General features: G+C 32.6%; 2 protein-coding genes across 2 annotated transcripts; one reads left to right on the plus strand and one right to left on the minus strand.

The window, feature by feature from the left end:
- Nucleotides 1-1,496: 1,496 nt before the first annotated feature.
- LOC132721134 (putative amidohydrolase YtcJ) lies at nt 1,497-3,407 on the plus strand. The gene has a single exon (XM_060705388.1). It carries the CDS (start codon nt 1,497-1,499, stop codon nt 3,405-3,407), a length of 1,911 nt encoding a protein of 636 aa, XP_060561371.1.
- Nucleotides 3,408-4,838: 1,431 nt separating this feature from the next.
- Nucleotides 4,839-7,128, minus strand: LOC132721136 (cholecystokinin receptor type A-like). The gene has a single exon (XM_060705391.1). It carries the CDS (start codon nt 6,970-6,972, stop codon nt 5,707-5,709), a length of 1,266 nt encoding a protein of 421 aa, XP_060561374.1. The 5' UTR covers nt 6,973-7,128; the 3' UTR covers nt 4,839-5,706.
- Between the last annotated feature and the right edge of the window lie 9,494 nt (nt 7,129-16,622).

Consider the following 16,622-nt stretch of genomic DNA (forward strand, 5'->3'; position numbering starts at 1 on the left):
TTCTTTTATTCTAACATGCTAAGATGAAGAGAATTGCTAGAATTCAAATATGTTAATTTGTATTTAATTAAAGGAACTCCACTGAAGTGATGAAGCCTATAACATAAATTTTATATTTCTTACGTAGATCAGCTGGTCATCAATACAAATAGATAATTATGCATAATATAATTAAGAAATATACTCAGAAATACCGTTGCAACGCTTTTCAATATTTGGTAATTTTTTTGAGAATAATTATTCTGGAAAAACGTATAGTGCGAATGATCTAAAATTTTGCACACATGTTATTGATCTAGACCTTATTATAAATCAAATGGAACATAAAGCCCGAAAAATATTTTTCAGTCAACCCGCAGTGATGTCCTTTTAAAGCTGCATGCCTCTAGATGACCCAAAATATTTCAAGAAAATTAAACTTGGAAAAACCATACTAAAACTTTGAGAAAAGTGAACAAATTAGAGATACAAGTGATAATTTATATCTTATGTGCAATTAATGACTGTATTTTGTAGTATTTATTTCCATATTTCTACTGCGGTACTAACGCAGTAGGGGCTATTTATGCATATTTTGACCTCTTTTTGGTAATTTACGTGGAATTTAAGTGCCGAGTTGTAATGTGTCATGTACTTTCTTTGTTCATTTCACAATATTTAACCTTTAAATACATTTTCAAAATTTTCATGAAAATTAGGATGAATCTGGAGGCGTGCTGCTTTAAGAGGAAAAGTATCTCAATCTCCCAGACAGTGATCTCCTCTTACAGGATGAGTGACCATAGAGTTCATTATAAATGTCCCTTGCTCTTACAATTTTATTTACTTGTTTTATTAACTCTTATTTATTTGATAAGAAGTACTGTTAAACCATTCCGGCTCCAGTAAATGTATCCATTGTATACAGATCAAAATATTCTTATACATGTACTTGTAGCTGGTTTTAAGAGGGCACAGAAAGTTCAGAAAATCGATTCATAATCAATTTAAAAAGGTAGAACGATAAAGATCTAAAACTTTATTGGAAATGCTCCATTGTCGGATGGATTAGAGGTTCTCCCGCAAGAGAAAAAAAATGAAAACTACATGTTGAATGTTCACAATCTCAGACTTATGGTTCGACCTGTACTTTCATCCTTTCAATGGTAATATATGTACGGTGACTATATCAATATATGAACATTTAAGTTACCCCAATCTACCTTAAACATGAAATTCAAAATTCAACCCATTACGTAAAATGTAACTTAATATTGATTATTCGCATAGAGAAATCATTATCCCGTGACTGACTCGAAGTTTATTTTACCCTTTCAAACACTGATTTTTATTTACTTTTTTAAATTTAGAAAAGCCAATTATCGTTTCGGGATTTTAAAGCTCATGTATTGAAAATGAGCAGACGACACATAGTTTAGGCATGACAAGAGTCTACTTGAACTGAAACATATATGACTACACGAAATGATAGCATCAATATAACTGGTATATTCAAGATGGAGACTAAACTGAAAACGCATTTCCTTAGCATTTATATATGCTTATTATGTTTCTTCTCTTCAGTTCAAACTACAAGTGATTCAAATACATCGATAGTACTTTTAAATGGAGTTATATACACAGTGGATACGGACACAAACTGGCATTTAAATCCAAAGGAAGCAATTGTGTTATATAATGAAAAGATAAAGTATGTCGGGTCGACTGATGAAGCGAAAAAGCTTATTATTCGCGGACAGAGTCATGTATATGACTTACAAGGCGCGATTATCCTCCCAGGCTTCCACGATGTTCACATGCATCCTTTAGAGGCCATGTCACCAATAGCAGGAGCGTGTATACTGCCAAACCTTACACCACCAGATCATCAAAAAGTTACAGACGCGTTAAATGAATGCAAAGATAAAACGGTTGTTGGAACAGACTGGGTTCTTGGTGCTGGACATTCCGTCACATCGTTATTAGAATATGTCAAAAAGGGTGGATCTCCAAAGCTTTTGTTGGACAAGTTTATAAAAGACCGACCAGCAGCAATGCTTGAGGAAACGTCGCATTCCGCATGGGTCAATTCAAAGGCTTTAGAATTGGCAAACATTACAAGCGAAACACTTGAGAAGTCCGGTGGAGTAATTATGAGGGAGCCAGAAAGCAATGAACCCAATGGTATTCTGTTTGAAAATGCAGCAATTGAAATATTTGCGCTTGCTACGAATTCATGTAAAGGAAATGATGACGAATTGATTTGCCAATTGAATAATGCAGGATTGTCGGATTCAATGTACGAATTGAATTCCTACGGTATTACTTCATTTTGTGACGCGAGGGTTTTCTGGAAGTTAGGACATGACTACTCATATGAGAACGGGTGTGAATATGAATATCTTACCGCAAGGGCTGTTCTAGGTCTGTGGGCGTATCCAAATGCAAATGACGCGGATCAAATCAGTAGTTTAAAAAAGCTTTACTCGAATCCGTCTTCAAACACAAAATGTTCGCTAAGGAAAACCCAAATCAAAGTTTATATGGATGGCATTGTGGAGAGTACAACAGCAGCTATGAAGGAAAAATATCTTGTTAATCTCTCTTTGCCCATTATAAGCAAAGAGAACATTGGAATGAACTATTTTGATAAAGGTCGTTTAGTAACATACCTTAAAGAGCTTCAAGAATTTGATAACGAAAACGAAGGATTCGATTTTCACATTCATGCGATAGGTGATCGTGGTATTAAAGATGCACTTGATGCTATTGAGGAAACTAAACAGTATCTTAAAGTGAGAAAACCGAGACATAGATTAACACATTTAGAAATTGTAGATCCGGTCGACATATCAAGATTTGTACAGCTTGAAGTAATTGCTGATTTTCAAGTTGCTGGAGACTTCACGCTTCCCTCAGAACATGAGACGCTTGCTGAGTTTGTAGGAGAAACAAAGGCTAACTTTTCTATCCCTGTTAAAGATGTACTTAAAACTGGTGCTACGACAACATTGAGTAGCGACTGGGATGTTAGCACTCTGAATCCCTTCGTCGGACTGCAACATGCCGCGCAAAGAGGCGATCAATCTGTAACCATAAAGGAAGCTATTGAAATGTATACTGTAAATCCAGCTTTTGTCATGAGACAGGAAGATAGGGTTGGGTTTTTGTCAGAGGGAATGGATGCAGACCTTACTGTCATCGATCAGGATATATTGAAAATAAATGTGGAAAAAATCAAAGATACTCAAGTCTTGCAAACTATTTTCATGGGTAAAAGTGTTTATGAACTAAAAGGAAACGGAAATTTTATAAGAAACATAACTTCAGAATGGTATGTTTCGTCGGCAACTGTAGCTTGGCCAAATGTTCTTCATATAATGGGATACCTCAGCTTTTATTTCATCATTATGATAACAAAAGAGTAACCTGGAAGTTCATTTATATCTCATAATATGCATGTATATATTTTGTTAGGTATAGCTTACCATCACAAATGCATTGATAGTGTATTGCTAGATTCACCAGACAAGAACAATTCTAAACTGATTGAACTGAAGTACCATTAACGAAACCAAAAACAAACTTACGGTACGGCCAGTAACCACATCTAATCCTTTAAAGGGAGATCACTGCAAGGTAGATTGAACAAAAACGTCTCAAGAATTTCTTGATATATGCATAAACGAGAGTCAACAAACAGAAAAAAAAACAAAATCATTTCAGCCTGTTCTAATATATGCTTCGTCGCATTCAGGACATGGAGATAGTTATATCTTTATTATATATTTAAAGTACAGGATGTGAAGGAATGTAATTTATTTTTATTTAACACATAAGAAAATAAACAAAACAAAATTGTTTCTATTCTTGAACGTATGCTTTGATTACATTAAGCTTTTCTTACTTAAAGTAAGATGTACACATTTTATGTACTGCGAGTATCATGGGGAAGGTGGAAATAACGAAGTTCTATGAATGCCAATATATAAGTCAATTTTGGCAGACTTTAAAAACTTTCATTAAAACAAAAAAAAGTTAATGTCCGTATATAGCAGATTATGAAATATTAAAAGAAGAAGTTCTTTTTTGGTTAACTGACCAGAAGAAAAATGGACAAGACTTAAAATTCATTTTTCTTTTTGCAAAATATATATATACATTTGCAGGTACAATAACCAAAGTTTCAATATGCAAACTGTTCATTTTTTTTATTCTAATGCAGAAAGGTACATTCAATACTCTTCTCGTAATTAAAATTATCTGAACATACAATTATTTTACAACGAAAACCAGAAAATTTACTGTCAACAATCTTAAAAAAGATGTACAAATGTATTAACATCGATCTAAAGTAATTGGAGAGGTGTCTTACAATTTGTCTTCTTATATTTTTTTTTCAAGGATAAGGTAATACATATATTGTTGGTGACACATCATGCGGAAAAGTCACCTGTATATTATTACATATTTTACATTTACAATGCTAATATGATATAGGTCGGACGTACACGATAACGTTTAAATTATTCGGTCATACTGTTACGAGATAATGGGTTGTGCAAGTCATTCTAATACTATATTTTGCATTTGTATTGCAATATTGAAGAAAAAAAATTGTGTATGCAAACATGCATCCGAGTAGCATAATTCATGATTGTAAACATAGAGTTCAAACTGTGCACATCTTAAGTGTGATTTTTATGGTGGCCGGTTGCGGCCATTTCGTGACCGCGACCATTTTTATATATTTTAAAGCGGGTAACTTACAAATCAGCGAGATTTTCTGCCGAAATCGTACAAAATATCGTAAGAAACGTATAAACCTCGATATTTTATAACATAACATTTTGATTTAGTGGGCGGTAACGTTCATGGTTTGACTCTCCATTTTATCCATTGTTTGTCTATAAAAAGTCGAGGAACAGAAAGAAATATTTTGCAAGTGTTGTAAAAATTCTACAAAAAGTCGAGGAAAAAAATAATGGGCCGCGATTTTTTTGTTCCTCATCAACGAATTTTCATAAAAAATCGCGGGTATAAAATGCTTAACGCTCAAACTCTATCCTTCAACAAAATAGCGCGGGCTATAATGGCTAGCTAAAGTAAGGATATCTTTGCTTGGATTAGTCTAAATGTCGCGATTTCCTTTGTAAAACTCGACCTTTTAGGACAGAAGTGTGACAGAGAAACTCGAGAGTTTCTATAAGCCCCGACATTGATACAATGTGGACATAAAATCTCGATGATTTAAAAGTTGCCATTTTACAAACTGACATTCAAATTCCTCACGGTTTTAAAATGGACGCTATCGGCCAACATAGGTTTTTAATTTAAGAATATATTGTTGAATCTATTTCTATAGTTTGTCACGTATGTTTTAATTTTCTCTTTTAAAACCCTGTAATTGAATTAATGTTTTGCACAATTTTAAAATGTTGATCCGATCAGACTTTTAGCGAATTTGCTCTTCCAGATATAAATGATGTGGCTGAACGGATGGAACTAAATTTCACACACAAAAGGCTGGCTATAAGTCAAAACAAATAAGCACTGCACGGCTTCTTGAAACGTTCTATGACTTAACATCGTCAAAATGATAAAACACAATGAAATTATGTTTACCACAGCTATGTATAATTAAAAAAACCCATTCGTTTTAAATCTTTCAAAAAGAGTCTATATAAATATGTGACAAAAAGCATTCAAAGAAACTTACTTCAAAGCTTATATTAGAAAGCTTTCAGTAAGTTTTGTTGAATTTGCCCGAGACGTGAATTTGCTATCGGTGGTTTTCGCGTGTAGTTTAAAGTCACCCCGGCAGAGCAATACACTTTTAAATGACTTGACACTTTCTTTTCTAAACCGGTCATCCCAAAAGCTGTATATTATAGGGTTTGCTGCATGATTGATCAGATAAATTCGCAACAGAAAATCATACAGTAAAGCTTCCCAATATGTCAGTTTTTCCCAAAACTTTTCGTCTAGAACATCCACCATAGAAATAATAATAAACGGGAGATAAGCTATTATAAACACAATAGTAATTGTCATCATCATAAGAGTTATCTTTCTTGTATTATTCTCGACGGTTTTCATATCTAGTTTCCGGGAGTACCGTATCATTGTGTCCTTTCGAACAAATTTATGTTCAGCGCACTTGATTTCTTTTCTTCTAGATTCTTTGGTTTTCGTAGACGTACCAGAACTCCGATTTACCATTTCCGCTTCCGCTTTAATGTCACGTGATTCATTTCTGCAGCAAAGGCGTGGATCTATCTTACGTTTAAAAGAAACTTCAATAATAGAGGAGCCACTTTTATATATGGTGTGGCATATTAAAGCGTACATTGATATAAGTAACATTATTAAGACTAGAAATACAAGAACAATTAAACCGAAATATCCGAATGCTACCCAAGAACTGTGGTATTTATCATCAATGAAACATTCTATCCCTGTCAAGTTGTCTACTCCGGTATTAACGGAACTATGACCATAAATAATTCCATTTGGAATGGACAAAAACATCGCCACACCAACCGCAATAGCACATGCTTTTCTGTCACCAAAATCAACTATTTGCTTTTTCAGAGGTCTGCAAATTTTAAGGTACCTGTCCAAGCCAACCACTAAAAGTATAAAAATAGAACTTTGAGTACAAGCTCCCATGAAATAACTGAAAGTCTTACATAATGGTTTGTATGTATAAGTCAATACGAGTGTCAAATCCAGCACGTGGTATGGTATGCCGAACAAGCAAACTGTTAAATCTGCGAGCGCCAAACTTAGAATATATACTCGGGCACTAGATTGTTTAAACTTCAGCTTGTAAATGAATAACACTAAAATATTCCCAATTATTCCTACGCACATAATCACCACGAGAATTATCGTTACTGGCAAATATTTTGTTATCTCAGTTTGATTTAGTTGCACGAGCGTCAAATTTACACTGTTCGTCACACCTTTCTCGTGCATATTTACTATCATCACTACAAGAACGACAACTCAACTCTGTTTTATTGTCAATCAAGAAAAGATATTAAGCAAACACTTTTCAAAGGAACGGCATTATTTTAGCCTTTTATCATAACATTCGTACTAACTTTGTCCTTTTTTTTAAAAAGATAAATCTAGGTTTAAACAATTTTTTTGAAATAATGTTTAATCCGAGGTACAGACCATGTTTAATGTTGCGGAACTTCTAATTGATAAAATACCCTATGTCTTAAAGGCCCATTATGTCCAAGAAATGTTTTATTTTTCAATTCTCAAAAAAAAAAAAAAAAAAAAAAAAAAAAAAAATATTTTAGAAAAACTCGCCAAATACCTGAATCATATATTGCTTTTTTTGCCTTTTGGCACAGTATTTGTGATTTTGTATGGTAGTCAATATACATGCATTTCTTTGTTTATATTTTGCTTCTTTTTATTGCAAACTTTTTCTCATTCAGGCATACTTTCTTCATGTGTTCAGCATCTAAAATTCCTTAAAACCATTATCTATATGCCATGTTTGACCTTTCTTAATAGGGAAACATTTGCACGTATTTGTTTCTGAACCATAGTGTGCCTTTAATATTGCATAAACTTTTTATATACAGTTTATATCACATCAATAGTATAACAAAACAACTGACAATAGATAGAAATACAATCATTAAATATTACCTATTAATTGGACTGAAAGACCTCAATGTTTAAAGACCCAAATGAAGATAATATGGGGATTATATTACAATATATTGATTGATATACAGCTATTCAACATTAATTTTTTAAGGTATACAGTTTTTCTGTTTAAATAACAATTGTATGTATTCACCACTGTAACAAACCGTCTTAAAGCTTATTGTCAAGGGTACTAGTAAAATCTTCATTACTCGCCTCAGTATACTTTTAATATGATGAAATGAATAACATAACAATGTGAAAATTGTGAATTCAACTAGAACAAATAAGTGCAGGATAATGGTCAAGGCGTTTTCCTAACACTACAGAGTATATAAATGTCTGTTTTCAATATATATATAATAAGATTTGCTGATAAGGTTGATATAAGAAAGGTATTAAGTGGTGATTAGGAATTTGGTTAAATCTACATTTTTTAAATTTCTTTAAAAAAACCCTACAAATACCGACATGTCTATAATAAAATGAGTTTCATATCGACTCACGTTCTTAACTTGATGTCTAAACAACCAAAATGAGTTTTATAGAAATAGTTTTAAAATCCGACTTCAAATAACAAAGTTATGGGCCGGACACGAATTCGGGACGTACGTACGAACGGACGGACAACCCGACGACTATATGCTCCTCCGAAATTTTTCGGGGAGCAAAATAAGCAAGCATCGTTTGGCAATATTGACACGAGCCTTATTAATTTTAGGGAGGTATTTCGTTAGTTCCTTAACAATAACTTATTATGCTTAATGCTCGATGGCCTCGTGGTAAGTAAGACGAAGATGTGGCCTAGTAGACACAATTTCGAAAATCTTGGACGAATCCTTTTTTATTATTTTTTTTATTTCATAATTTTGATAATTTCTCATTGCCATGTGTACGACTTAGAATTGTGATTTGCAGGGAAAACACATAATGGTCAAGTTTTGCAAAATATAAAAAAAATCATACAAAAAAAAAACCCCATAATTTAAATAATCACTTGATAGAACCTACCGACAAATAATTACCGATCATCGAATATGTGCAAAGTGACTATGAAAATATATATGTTTAATTATTGCATGAAACAATGCTGTAAAAGTGGTGTCTGCATAAAACAATTATTCTTATGTGCTATCGAAAAATGAAATCAATATTCCTGTCGTATTCCATGCGGTATGGTTAACATTTAATTGCCTTTGAGTGCGATAAACTATCAACACAAAGCTAGTTTATTAGTTTTCTCTACGGAATCCTCCTACCGTCATAACGTTTTTGAAACCTGTGCGACGGAAATCGACGGAATAGCTAGGTTACCACTATATATTTCAATAAATGTACGTGCCTCTTAAGCATAAATTTATTTTGTGATGTTCAACCTAAACTGAACTATTGAACGTTCTTGCCAGAAGTTTGACATAAAGGCCAAGTTTAACCCTTTACCAAGAAAAAAGAAAAATGTTTTGAAAAATCTATTTTTAATGTGTAAAATGTGAGTATACAGACCTTTATAATGAAAAATAACCTTGTAATTATTCATACAAAATTACTATGATTTGCACTTTATCAGCCGCCATACTTTTCCTAGCCATTTATAAGTTACCTGTATGTTTTACTAGTAATAGATTTTATAACAATAACATACAACGGAAGTCACATGATTCTTGCAAAAGAACGGGGGGGGGGGTGTTTATGACTAAATAAAATAATAAAATAGAATAGGTATCATGAGATATTTTAAAAGAGCCATTTCAAATATAATGCGTGATTTATTTATCATACAATAGCAACGCTTGACACTTAGAAAAAAATTAAAGTAGATTTATCCATAGGGATACACTATTAATTCATTTTATAAAAAATGTAATGTTGCTTTTTAAGATGTAAATAAATTTCTAATTTCGTTTCATTGAGCAACGTTATTACAAGTTTGAATTTTTAAGATAACTTAACAATAAATGTGGTCTTTAATTGTTCAATAACAGAATAAATTTGCTTTTATTTTTAGATTTTAAGGCTTTGTATAATATGTAACAAATATAGTCGCTGGTTTCTACCGGCGACTAATAATGTGAAAATTTCACAGTCAGTAGATGCTATGGAAAATCACTGATTGCTATTGAAAGTCACTGGTTATTATAAATGGTACTGGTTGCTAGGGACAGTCAGTGGTTGTTAGGGAAAGTCAGTGGTTGCTTTCTTTATCTTTTATTAAAAAAACTTCAAAAACAGTTGCATATAATATTTGTACAGTTAGTACTTTTTAACATGTCAAGTATGATATTATATAAGAATTAGAATTTAGAAAAAAAGAATTTATAACTGTAATAAACTATTATAACAATTTTATTCGCAATGAGTATCTTTTAACATGTTTTACAATATTTACAGTTTAATATAAAGCTTTTAATTAAATAAGAATTGTAATTCCTATGAACCAGGTATATGTTCATAATGTTAAGTTGGTGTCGAAAGATTCCATGAGTGTTTATAGTATTGGTGCGTTGGTTACGCATACTAAAGCCAATAATTGTAAAGATCAAATTAATTTGCAAAAAAAAAAAAGATTTCTGCACATTTTGAAAACTACAACCTAGTACAATATTTTTTAGAATAAAATTAATGTTACAAAGTTGCAAGAATTCTCTTCCAGACGCATCTAGTGATCGACAATTAATAACAAGAAATGTTCTGTGCTATCAGTACAATTGCATAAAACGCAGTTTGGATTATTTTTCAATTTGCTTTTGTGTCTGTGTTATATTATGGATGAGTTTATAACAGAACTGTTTAACTTTATAGCTATTTTCAATGCTTCACTTTATATGTTCCACGGAATGTCATATTCATATAAGATTTCTAATAAGCGATAAATGTATGTTTTTATTTTGCTTTACTGTTAGTATGTCATGAATTTCTTTGTTCGTATACATTTCGGATAGCTAGTTTGATTTAGTTCTGAGTTTTGAAAGTATAAAATGTTCACCAATCTCGCCATTTGCATCAATGATATCATGTATAAAAATTATGTCATTTATAAAAATACATAGATTTGTGTTTTATAAAATTTGTTCATTAACCCCAAATTATTTCTTTACGTATATCAAAGAAGTGTTTTGGCTGCTTCTTTTTAATATTTAATAAGTTATTTATAGAAATCAGGTAAAGCATAATAATCGTTTGGTCATCTTGAGACAATTTTCAAGTTCATGTAAAAAACAAGAACTAGTCGTGCGTAGAAAAAGGACTGCTTCAACCTTCCAATAGTCACCCATAGTCACCAGTGACTTTCCAGAGCAACCAGTGACTTCCATAGCAACCAGTCATTGTCCTTAGCAACAATTGACTTCCATAGCAATCATTGACTTTTCCTAGCAACCATTGATTTCCATAGCAACTATTGACTTTCCCTAGCAACCACCGACTTCCATAGCAAGCACTGACTTCCCAGTGCAACCACCGACTTCCATAGCAAGCACTAACTTCCCATTAAAATCAATGACTTCCATAGCAAACACTGTCTTCCTCTCGCATAGCAAGCAGTGACTTTCAATTGCCACCATGGACTTCTTTTGCCCCAAGTGACTTTCCATTACATCCAGTGACTTTCCATTGCAACCACTGACTTTTCCTAGCAACCATGGACTTCAGAACAATTACCTTCCAATAGCAACCAGGGACTTTCTATAGCAATCAGTAACTTATATAGCAAGCAGTGATTTTCCAAAGCAACAATTGACTTTCATAGCAACCATTGACTTTCCCTAGCAACTATTGACTTCCATAGCAAAAATTGACTTTTCAAAGCAATCTACGACTAGCAACCACTGACTCCCCAAAGCAACCAGTGTCCCGCATAGCAAGCAATCACTTTCAATGCCACCATAGGCTTCTTAAACACCCAGTGACTTTCCGAGATATCTATTGACCTCCCATAGTAACCATTGACATTTCCTAGCAACAATTGACTTTCCATAAAAATCATTACCTCCCATAGTTACCAATAAATTTCCATAGCAACCAGTGACTTTCAATTGCCACCATATACTTCTTTAGCTCGAAGTGACATTCCATGACATCCAGTGACTTTCTATAGAACCCTAGCAACCATTGACTTTCAATCAGAGGCATTGTTGCTATGGAAGTCATTGGTTGCTAAGGAAATTCACTGGTTGCTATGAAAAGCCAACTGGCTGTTGTGAAAAGTCTGCGGTCGCTGTGGTTGCTTTGGTATGTCACTGTCAAGGGGACCCTCAAAACTAGTAGAAAATCGCATTCGCAAAGGAATCGGATTGATGGTAACGAAGCATTGGCGGTGGGGGTGATGTGTTTTTACGTACATTTCCATATTAATAAGTATGAAACAACGAAAACGGGCCGCGCGCGCCAAGCTCTCATGCTCGAACCAGTGGGGCTAGAACTTTAAGACTTGCATTGCTGTCAAGGGGACCCTCCACACTAGTAGAAAATCGCATTCGCAAAGGAATCGGACTGATAGAATTTTACACATGTGCAGTGGCTGTTTCGCACTTCTTTTTTCACTTTTCTCCCGTATACATGTACCTTTTTAATTCTAGAGCAAATTTCTCAATCTATACTACGGGTTCTCTATTAGGAACACCATACCACAATTTCTCCCAATTATTTTAAAGACCTTTTTTACTGCAGAAACTTGATATGTAGCATGCACATGTATATTCATTTAAAAGCTTAGATATCTAATTTTTATTTCAGATCTGTGTCCTATTTAAAATTCGAAACTAATGCTCCAAAACTATACAAATGATTATAATATTAAAAGGGTGACAACTTTGCTACTAAGGTATAACAAAGGCAAGCTGGAGGATCGTGATTGAATTTGAACATTCACCAACTGATGAATAAAAAGGCGACTGTTAGAAGAAAGCAGGCAATAATCTCTAGAACATTTTTATATTTATGTTGTCCTTGTTCCAACTGCCCTCAGTATAAACTCGGATATTTAATTTCATTCTTCTCCTTTCTGTCTTGTATTTAATTTCTATTTAATTCTGAAAAACTCAGTTTTGTATTTTTGATTTTTAGTTTTTAGTTTGTTCATATGTTTGCTCTTCACTTCGACGAAATTCTAATAAACCGCATACTTTTTAAAAATATAAATTCAACAGTTCCCTAGAAAGCATGGACTTCCATAGCAACCATTGACTTTTCCTAACAACCACCGACTTCCATAGCAAGCACTGACTTCCAAGTACAACCAGTGTCTCGCATAGCAAGCAGTGACTTTCAATTGCCACCCACCATAGACTTCTTTAGCACCCAGCGACTTGCCGTGACATCGAGTGACTTTCCCTAGCAACCATGGACTTTTCATAAGAACCTTTACCTTCCCATAGCAACCAGTGACTTTCCATAGCAACTAGGGACTTTCTTAGCATACAGTGATTTTGCTTAGCAACAATGAACTTCAATAGCAACCACTGACTTTCCCCAGCAACCACTGACTTCCATAGCAACCACTGACTTCCCAGAGCAACCAGGGTCTCGCATAGCAAGCAGTGACTTTCAAATGCCACCATTTACTTTCCGTGACATCTAGTGACTTCCCATAGCAACCATTGACTTTCGCTAGCAACCATAAACTTTCCATAAGAACCATTACCTTCCCATAGCAACCAGCGACTTTCCATAGAAATAATTGACTTCTATAGCAACCATTTACTTCCCCTAACAACCAGTGTCTCGCAAAGCAAGCAGTGACTTTCACTTTTTGAACTCTTATCGAGTTCCTTTAAAATTTTACCAGTATCTTTGCCGCTGTTTAATAACATAATTGGCCAGCATCTTACTTAAACACTTACACATATAAATATCATGTTTAAGGTAAAATAAAACATTTCACTGTTTGTTCGAAAATAGCAGAGTTGTTACACATTCCATGTTCTCTCATGAACAAAGTCGATAAAACAAATTCTGCCATTTTCGTTTCTTTTTTTGATGGGATATCCCTTTTCTTTAAAATTTGAACAGGCCCGCAAATGTACATAAAGATATAATAAGAAACACTTGAAATTATAATGTTTTACTTCAGACTATGATTTTGTGAACACATACACAATCACTGTCAACATTAAAAATACAACAACAATAACAAAAAGAACGACTTTATGCATGTGCATGTATATACTATTTTGTGCAAATGATAAATGAAAACATAAAATCAATAGAAAAAAATACAATTTACATCTTGTATGCCATATATAATTGATAGTTTCTGAAAACAAGTAACAACTTCTTTACTCTAGTAAAAGCTTCTTAAATTAAGTAATCGTTTCTTAAAACTAGTTATGGTTTCTGAAATCTAGACTAGTGAACAATTTCAAAATACATGTATAGTAAGGATATAAAACTATTTATATTGCTTCTAAAATTTGGTAAAATCTTAAAAAAATCTAGAAATAGTTTCCTTAAACATGACATTATATCCAGTGAAAGTTTCTTAAATCTAGAGATAGTTTCTTTAATCCAGTGAAAGTTTCTTATCACAGGCGATAGATTGATAAATCTAGAGATAGTTTCTTATATTTATTAGTCTAAATGTATTATTCCTATACACATAATGAGCACTATGAGGGACAGAACAATCGACTGGTTGAGTTGCAATCCTCAGTAAAAATTGACAACATGGTTCAGTTGGAATCCTTAAAAAAAACACCTGTACAAACTTTACTGCAGTTTTTGGACTAAGTGACTCTTTACTGAAAAAAAATTGAATATTAAAAGGTCTCTTGTTCAGAAATAAGGGAAATCTTAATCATCAAACATTTTCCACCTTTTTTAAACAATATGAGAGATACATAATTAGTATCAGGTGTATAATTCCATAAATCTTGACTTTTTTGTAATACTTTTTTCTAAATCAAGATATTTCTTAAATATAGAGATAGCTTCTAGTGGATTTTTTTTTAATTCAGTGATAGTTTTGGAAACCTTGTCAATTACAAATGTAACCATTTTAGACTGATTCCTACACTAAACTGTCCTGTTTGAATTTACATATACTGACAGTTTAAATTTACACATGTCAGATGCATGTTTAGAAAATTACAGATTACACAATTCAAAATTTACAGTGCCTTGCAACCATTGGCTAATTTAAAATTAAAATAAGATTTTTTAACCAATCCGATCTGTCAATTTCAAGATTCGAATAAATTTCAACCAATCAAAATTTTAGATTTACCAATCACACTGATAATAAGTTTTCAGACTTTGTTTCAAACTTGATTTATCATCATATACATCTCCCAATGAACTGATAACAAATTTACAAAATTCATACATCAAAGGTAACAACAATTCCTGTACATATTTACAAAGATCCAAAATTATGTCCTGGTTTTATTTTACAAAGCAGCAAGTTGGAAACGATGACTTTGACATAGAAATGCTCAATATACTTGGTGTCTGGGTTTAAGTGTGGTTTAAGTGTCTACTGTCCAAACGAAAAGTCTGCAATTTCTTAACATAGGTAGATTAAAGCCATATATTCTCATATGACACTTAATTTAAACAATATATTGTCACCTAAAAGTGTCAAGACTAACTTTATTAGGAAGTAACTAGTTATAGCACTAAAGTGGTGATGATATATGTTTAAAGAAACTCTACTGAGGTTTTTAAGCATTTTGATTTTCTTGAGGCACTTACAGAAAGATTTGCAAAAAGATAATGAGAAAATATATAAAGAATTAAATTGAAAATTGTATTTTGTGCTATTCTTAGCCCAATTTGAGGTAAAAGCATTTAAAAGGTTTTCATTTTTTCATAACTGAACAGATAATTCTAGTAAAATTGAGTGAGCTAACTATATGATATTTTGCACACAAATTATAGGTCCAAGACTACAACAAATGGTACATGAATCTCAAAAAAAAAAAATCAAAAAAATCCTGACATGTCAAAAAAAAAATCAATGTAATCCCTTCCAGGGTGTATCATTTGAGGATTATGGACTGGAGCTCATAATCCCTTGTTTGAGAAGTGGACATCTTAAAGGGACTCCACTGAGGATTAATAATATTACGGACTGGACATTTTTCCCCTGATTTTTTGTGGTTTTTTTGTGTTTTTTTTTTTTTTTTTTTTTTTTTTTTTTTGGGGGGGGGGGGGGGAGGGGCTTAAAAATGCATTGAATACTTGAATACTAGTTTTCATATTTAATTCTAAGTATATTTCTTTATCATCTTTCAGTGTCCAAGTTGATTAGTAATAGATGATCAATTTTATTTTTCGTTTTTAAACTCTTAACCCTCAGTTGAACACATTTAATTTCTATTCACATTTTTCCCAGTGTTAGCCCACTAGTGTAATCCAAAAAGATTTAATAAGCTAAGCCTTCAGCATTCATCCCAATAAAACAGAGCTATACATGTTTGAATTATTTTTTTACAAATCCTGCTGTTGGCAGGTGTTTGGGGGGGGGGGGCTTGGGGGATTATTTGAATGTAAAGGTTTGACAATCATTTTTTTATTTATTTCTAATAACCTGAACAAAAAAATCATCATTTTAAAAATCTGAAAAAAAAATATCTACAGAAAACACATATGAGCAAAATATTTTTTTCTATGGGTAAAAAATCATATATTAATCACATGCTTTCATTAAAAACAAAAATAAACTTTAGTTGCATTATTAAAATTGAATACAGTAGTATTTTCTCAAATACTGGAGGACAAACTTTAATTTATTATATACTTATAAATGAAATATTGAGAAATATTGATGAAATAAAATGCATATTTTCATTTTTTGTATTTTCACTGTAAAAATTTATTTTTCACTGCAGTGAAACATATTTTCTGTATTTTCACTGGTGTCTTGCCAGACTACTTTCTTTTAAATTCTGCCAGTACACAAAATTTAAGGGAAAGTCTTTCAAATTTTAATGTCAAAAAAGAGAAAAATGTATATAATAAACAGAAAATTCAAG

The sequence above is a fragment of the Ruditapes philippinarum genome, unplaced genomic scaffold (assembly GCF_026571515.1).
Source record: "Ruditapes philippinarum isolate M1 unplaced genomic scaffold, ASM2657151v2 ctg1065_1_1_1_1, whole genome shotgun sequence".
In the NCBI taxonomy this organism is placed as follows: Eukaryota; Metazoa; Mollusca; class Bivalvia; order Venerida; family Veneridae; genus Ruditapes; species Ruditapes philippinarum.

Bases quoted from the DNA above. Each gene is read 5' to 3' on its own strand.
- LOC132721134 (XM_060705388.1), top strand. From the start codon at position 1,497: ATGGAGACTAAACTGAAAACGCATTTCCTTAGCATTTATATATGCTTA.
- LOC132721136 (XM_060705391.1), bottom strand. From the start codon at position 6,972: ATGATAGTAAATATGCACGAGAAAGGTGTGACGAACAGTGTAAATTTG.